This window comes from Geospiza fortis, unplaced genomic scaffold, assembly GCF_000277835.1.
Source record: "Geospiza fortis unplaced genomic scaffold, GeoFor_1.0 scaffold874, whole genome shotgun sequence".
NCBI classification, from domain to species: Eukaryota; Metazoa; Chordata; class Aves; order Passeriformes; family Thraupidae; genus Geospiza; species Geospiza fortis.
The window spans coordinates 50,856-57,943 of NW_005054456.1; the positions used below are offsets into that span (position 1 = coordinate 50,856).

Sequence of the window (7,088 nt, forward strand, 5' to 3'; positions counted from 1 at the left end):
GCAGAGGGCACGGATGGATCCTTACCTGAGGGGCCCTGCAGGCCGGGGGGTCCCTGAGGGCCCGGGGGGCCAGGGGGGCCGGGCGGGCCCATGACGGTGGTGCCTGGAATGCCAGGGATGCCGGGAATGCCGGGGGGACCCTGCGGCCCGGGAGGCCCCGGTGGCCCTTGGGGACCATTGGGCCCTGGAGGACCAGCCTTTTTACCTGGAAAACACAAGGACAGGCGTCACCTGGGGCTGCAGGGAATGGGAGGCTGGGGATGGATCACTCCTGGCTCAGCACAGCCAGGGTGGGGGTCCTACAGCTCCACACCATGAGGACAACGCTGCCAGCAGGGCAGGACCCTGCAGGCTCCTTCCTGGTGGGAATTACACTGAAACACAGCACAGGGATTCTCCAGGGCCTCTCAAGGGATGGAAGCTCAGGGGGCTCTTCCCACAGCTCCAGTCACTCTGCTCTTGGCAGGGGGTCAGTCCTCAAGTCCCATGCCCTGGGCCTGGTCACATCCCTACAGACCCGGGATGATCTCTGGATGCAGTCAGGATGCTCCCACAGCACGTTCCAATGCACCCAGCCATGGCTGGGTCCACACAAACCACTCTGCAGTTACTCAGCTTACTGAGTTTCGATGGAAAACAGGGATAATCTTTCCTACCTGTTGCATAGATTTAGGATTGGGAGATGATCCACATGGCTTGCTCTCCTCCAGAGGGCAGTTCAGAGCTGAGCTCCAGCTCTTCCCCAGTATTGCTGGAGGAGCCCCTGTGCTGCTTGTGCCTCAAAATAATTCAATATTTTGGGCTTTGGATGGAGGGAGGGCCTTGGGATGGAAACATCCAGGGGATGGAAACATCCAGGGGAATTGTTACAATCACAGATCCCAGACTGGTTTGGGTTGGAAAGGACCTTAAAGCCCATCCAGTCCCACCCCTGCCATAGGCAGGGACACCTTCCACCATCCCAGGTTGCCCCAAGCCCTGTCCAACCTGGCCTTGGACACTTCCAGGGATCCAGGGGCAGCCACAGCTTCTCTGGACAATTTGCCCCAGTATTTTACCAGGTTAGTGGTAAAAATCTTCTTCCCTACCATGATCCTCAAACACCTCACACGTCCCAAGGAAGAGAAATGACATAACCACATCAGGAATGACTCCTACATACAGAGAATGGGATGAAACAAACTCTGCGGGGAAAGCCTGGTCCCTGCTCTCCTGATTTTCCACGTTCCTGACAAATTGATGTTCTTTTGATGTAGTTTTTAAAATGCCACTTTGGAACAGCTTTTCTGCCAAGGAACATAAACAGAGCAAAATCGCTTCAATTGCTGCCACAAGGTCCCCAGTAGGACAAAATTAAACTCATATTTAGATGACAGCAGCAGTTGGGATATGAAATTATAGTTGTTGGAATAGTTTCTGAGTACATTTATGTACTTGTTTCTCTACTAATATTCATCCTTGTAATGGACAGAAGTGTGAGGAGAAATCCATCTGTTTTAGCACAGGACTGGGAATCTCTAGGTGGCCACTAGCCAGGAGCAAGGACATCAGGGTGGGACAACTGTGGACATAATTTAAATGTGCAGAAAATGGAGCTAAAGTAAGCAGAGGTGAGTAAAGCCACACTGGTGTCCTACAAAAAACGGGAAAAGGCTTCAGGGAACAAATCTCCACAGCAGTATTTCTCTCCAAATCAGCAGCCATGACTTCCTACCTGAGCTGGCCACAATCCCCACCTCCTCTAATCCAGTACTTCTCTTCAGGATGATGCCCTGCTTTGGAAATGATCACCTTGAACCACACCCATTTTCCCAACACCAAACTCCTCTCACTGATATCCCTCCAATCCAGGCCATCCCAAGGGAGGACTGCAGACAGGGAGTTGGGAATGCTGCTGCTGTCACTCCAGGCTTCCCTTCCCAAGAGGGATGCACATCACAGCTGGTTTAACTCATCTGCCTCCAAAATCTGCTGTGCTACTCAGGGAGCTGCTGCTTGAGCAGCGACACAATCGCTCATCCCAGCCACACATTTCTGTGCCTTTCCCTCCTTCGAGGCACTTCAGCCATTTCTCTGCATTAACAAACCTCACAAGCCAAAGGTGTTCTGTTTATTATCTGATAGGTCCCTTATCAGATCTCCAAGGAGGGTCCCAGCACCCAAATCCCAGCCTGGCAAGCTCTCCAATGTCTGTACCCAAAACTCAGAGCAGGCAGAAGCAGGGAGTTCTCCATAATCCTCACTCATCAAACAATGAACTGGAACTCTAAAAGGAATTAAATGTGACAATACCATAAAATTAAGCTACTTTATACAGCTGTATGCAATCCAGCACCATGAGATCCCCCTGCCCCTCTGGAATTGCTGTGGAGGCTGCAGCCATCATTTGTTATTTGTGGGGCTGGTTGAACGCGGGCTGAGCTTTGTTAGGACAAACTTCTCCAACATAAAATTTTACGCTGCTTCTCGGAGTAAATACAAATTAAGTTGCTAAGTGTGGCCTATTCCCACCTCTCAGCTGTGGCTCTGGAGTTTGCATCCAAAGATTAAAGTCATTTGATGTGCTGCTGCAGTAGTACAGACATGGAAAATGCAACTGCTTGGATCCTTGGACTTGTTCAAACTCCTGGAAGTAAATGTGGGACCCTACATGTAGGACTCTAAGTGTGGGACCCTAAGTGTTCCCAGAAGTCCTACAGAAACAAGGATGGCATCAGGAACCCCCCAAACAGGGCTGCCTGAATAACCCAAATCCCAAAAATCCACTGCAAACTGCCTGAGGAACATCATGAAATCCACAAAACCTTGAGGGCTGAGCAACACTCAGAAGGGGCTCATAAAATGATAATTTGGAGGTTAAAACAAGGAAAAGCAGAATGCAAAATGTGTTCATGTTGAGTTTGGTGGGTCTGAAAGAGAATCCAAGCTGCAAGTTGGCAGGATTGGGATGAAAGCCAAGGCTGGAAAACAGCAACAGCTCCTGGTATTTGGTACTGACTCAACTCAACTCTTCAATTGGAGAATCTTCAGGATTACTTCTGTACAACATAATTAACTTCTTTCAGTGTTTAAGGAAGTTTAAAGGGGTGCTTGTGGGTGTTATTCCAGCCTTTCCTTGAGAGGGAAGCTGCCATTGGTTTCTCCTTTGTGTTGGCCAAGGAGAATTCACAAAGCACAGAAAGGAAAATTCAGTTAAAACTCAAACTTACCCTTTTTCTTGTTTTTCACTGAACTTGGACCTACAAAGGGGAAAAAAGAAAGAAAATTAGTGAAATTCAGTGATCATTTCATCAGAGAAAATCTCCATTGCCATTTTTTATTTTCCAAGTGGACAATGGATGTATTTGTGGCCCGTGCAGCAGCACAGGAATGGTCTCAGCTGAGAGCAGTAACCCAAATTTCAGAGCATCACAGAGTGGTTGGGGTTTGAAGGGACCTTTAAAGATCATCTGGTCCAACCCCCTGCTGACCCCTTGTGAGCCAAGTTGTTTAAAAATAAGAATAAAACACTAAAAAACCACAAAAGCAAAGAATTATTCTGAACTGGCTGTTTGAAACAATGGGAACCCAAATCTCCCGAGCACGGAGAGAAAATATTTACAGTGAAGCTGAGAAATAACAGGACTTTGTGAGCATAGCCTGAAGTGTGAAACATGTTCCACTGCTTCCCCAAGAATTCATCATGTATGGGAATTAACTGCAAAAATCCCCAAATACTCCCTTGCTATTCATCAGGGAAATCCCTCTAAAACCTGGGGTTTAGCACAGCAATGACTGAAATCACCTTTAACTGAGATAAAATTATAACCAATTGAAAGTAATGAGGTGCTTTGAGTCTGAGGGGGTGGGGAAAGGTAAATTCCCAACACAAAAGCCGTTTTTCTATAGATAGGTAGAGGAAAGACAAGAAAAGAACCAGAGAAATTACCCATCAACCTTACTGATGCCTTTCCAACAGAAATATTGATTTTCCCACATTGTGCTGTTGGGTCATGGGAAAATGATGGTATTATCTATAAAAGGCATTATCTGTAAAAGACATTATCTATAAATGGGAGATTATATAATTTATATAATTTAAGGGAGAAATTCCTCCCTGTGAGGGTCTGGAACAGATTGCTCAGAGAAGCTGTGGCTGCCCCAAACCTTGAAGAGTCCAAGGCCAGGCTGGACAGAGCTTGGAGCAACCTGGAATAGTGGAAGATGTCCCTACCTATGGGGTTGAATGAGCTTTAAGATCCTTCAATCTAAATTATAATTTCTGCTAATTGACTATTTTAAATAATATTTTTATACTATTTTTTTATAATATTCACAGGTTGGACAACACATGGATTCCTAACAATGCCACCCCAGTATACCACTAGGAAGCCACACCAAATTGCAAAACTTTTTAGGCTGGACAACCAGGCTCCTGATTCTGCACTTCTGAGCCCCACCAGTCCTCACTGTAGCCACCAGCCACTGAACAACATTAGAAGAGGGGAAAAAAAAAATCCCATTTAAAGATCCCAGCCCATCCCAGCCCAGCGAGACGTGAGCGGCTGTGCCTCGGCAGCCCTCGGAGTCACGAGAGTTTATTTCATGTTCCATAGATCCCACCATTAGCACAAGAACCAGAGTGAAAGTACAAATAGCTGTGGCCAGCCAGACACATTTGGGCTGGCTGGATCCAATTAGCTTCAAAGATGACTGGGAGGAATGAGAACCACATGGGATGTCAATGTTCGCAGTCTATATTACAACACACGCATCTGTTCCAGGCACGACAGAGAGAGATGTTATGGATCTGCAAGTGGAGCTTTCGACAGACACAAAAGTATTCCTGACACGAGGGGGGAAAAAAACTCAGGATTATTAAGCTTGGGAGCTTCTGAGTCTCTCTGGGGTTTGCATCTGTTTGCCTCCCGAGAGCAGGGGGGGATCGTTTAATTGGAGCACAGAGCTGAAGCTTCTGATACAGCACAATTTCCCTTGGTTCTGCTCAGAATGGGAAGTTCATGAGCTACTGCTCCATTTAGGCTAAAATGGTAATAAATTACTGAGTCTAAGCTGAGGGCCGCCAAAATTTCAGATCAATATTCCTCTCAGGTGCTGAGGTGTTGAGGCATAAGGCTTGAAAACTTGGCTCGATGGACGTTATCCCAACATTGATGTGCAGAGGAGAAAAATGGTAATTAAAAAATCCTTTCTGCCAGGGTTTTCAGAGGCCACAACCCAATATTTAAACATTAAACTTGTTATAATATTTTAAAATACTTTTCAAAATAATTAAGCTTGTTAAATGCAGTGGTTGAACGCATAGATAATATAATTATAATATAATGGATACTCCATCCCCTAGAAGCATCCAAGGCCAGGTTGGATGGGCCTTGGAGCAACCTGTGATAGGGGAAAGTGTCCCTGTCAATGGCAGGGCAATGAGGTGAGTGTTAAGGTCTTTCCCACCCAAACCAGTCTGGGATTCCATTATATATCTGACCCACTGGTTACCTCTTAATTGATGGTTAAATACCTACAAGTTATGCAACCATTTATTTACTGTGGCTTCATGCAGGCCTTGATTCCAAGGATGGCTAAGAGAAAACTCTGTTTTTTTCCACTCCAAGACCTGGATCACAAGTGTATCCACTCTGTTCCTTCACTGTCCAGGAGTATAAAAACCAAATTACAGGATATCTGCTGCTGCTCCAGAATCTACAGACCTGCCACCTTCATGGAGAAGGAAACTCAATTGACTTGAAGAACTTCTGACTGATCAACAGCCCCCACACCTGATTTCAGGGACTTTGCCATGCTGCAGTTGAGGATTTATTCCAGTCCCAATGGGATCTGAGAGCAACCCAACCTCTCAGCTGTTCCCTGGCACCTCTTTTCCCCTCTTTATAATGTGCACCTTTCGGAGTGCACCTTTCTGCTCCTCATGAACCCCTTTCCATATCCATCAGGAATGTCCCACAGATCCAGGTGGTGCCAGTTGCCAGGATTGAATGTGGCAGCCATCCAAGCACAGTTATTCTTCCTGACCTCTGTCCTTCTTCCCACTAATCTCACCTCTCCCATTCCACATGCTGCCTGTTCTCCTTTGAGGTCAAACCAGGCCCAGACCTCGGGAAGTCCATCCCTTTCTGCTTTCCCCATCTTTCAACTGGAATTAAATATATGTTTAAACTCTGATCCCTCCTTGAAGGAGTTGTCAGCTCTGTTCACCCCCTTGCTTAGGGGGAGGGAAATTGGCCAGAACTGTTAATACAGGAATGGACTGGGAAAGCAGGACAGGCTGGATGGCTTTGAAGGATAATAAGCATGGAATGAGATTCAGTCATACAAAATATACAGTCCTGTAAAATATATATAAATATAAATATATGAGAAATAATGAAGTGTTCTGGTGGATGCTGGAGGATACCTGCACATGCTCAGCTGCTGCTGCTCAGCCAGGGAAGGCAGAAACACAATCCTAAAATGGGAATAACTCTGGAAAACATGGGGAAATCCTGCTGCCAATTAGTGAAGGGTTGAGGTTGAGGAAATCCTGGGAACAGGGAAGTCAATCTGGATCATCTGATACAGAAAGATGAATTGAAACGAGAGGAATTCCACAGAAAGGCTCCTGGAAGGAGCAAGGAGTGGGCAAGTGAGCTTGCTTTGGTAGCCACCAGCACTGGGAAAGGGATGAGAACAGCACTGGGAAAAGGAGAAGACCTGGAGGGCTTCAAGAACAGTGCTGGCACATCCAAACTGCTCCCCAAGACCATGGAGTTGGGAATGAGAAGGCTTCCAAGGAGAAGCACAGGTCTGGAGGGGAACTTCTGGTTCAGAGCGAGCCCTCCTGTGTCAAAGGTCGTGGCTGGAAAGTCTCCCAAAAGTCTGCCATGCCCTTTGGAATGCTACTTTTGGTAATATTTTTGCCTAACCACCAAAGCCATCACTACTGAAGCTGCTACTGGAAACATTGCAATTACCTGATCTACTCCTACCACAGATACTCCCTTTCCCTGGATCTCCTGTAAGAAAAGCTCCTGACTCTGCTGCAGTAACTCAGACCAGCTGAATTCCTCATCACAGGACAGGATTCCCTCAGGAAT

At 46.6% G+C, this 7,088-nt stretch overlaps 1 protein-coding gene across 1 annotated transcript in view; it reads right to left on the reverse strand.

Moving 5' to 3' along the window:
* The window catches only part of EDA (ectodysplasin A), a 34,671-nt gene that overhangs the window by 5,948 nt on the left and 21,635 nt on the right, over positions 1-7,088 (reverse strand). Inside the window, exons 4-5 of the mRNA XM_031062674.1 lie at positions 3,210-3,239; positions 26-205 (exon numbers count right to left, since the gene is read on the reverse strand). Coding sequence (XP_030918534.1) covers positions 26-205; positions 3,210-3,239 — 210 coding nt within the window. The remainder of the gene's footprint in view (positions 1-25; positions 206-3,209; positions 3,240-7,088) is intronic.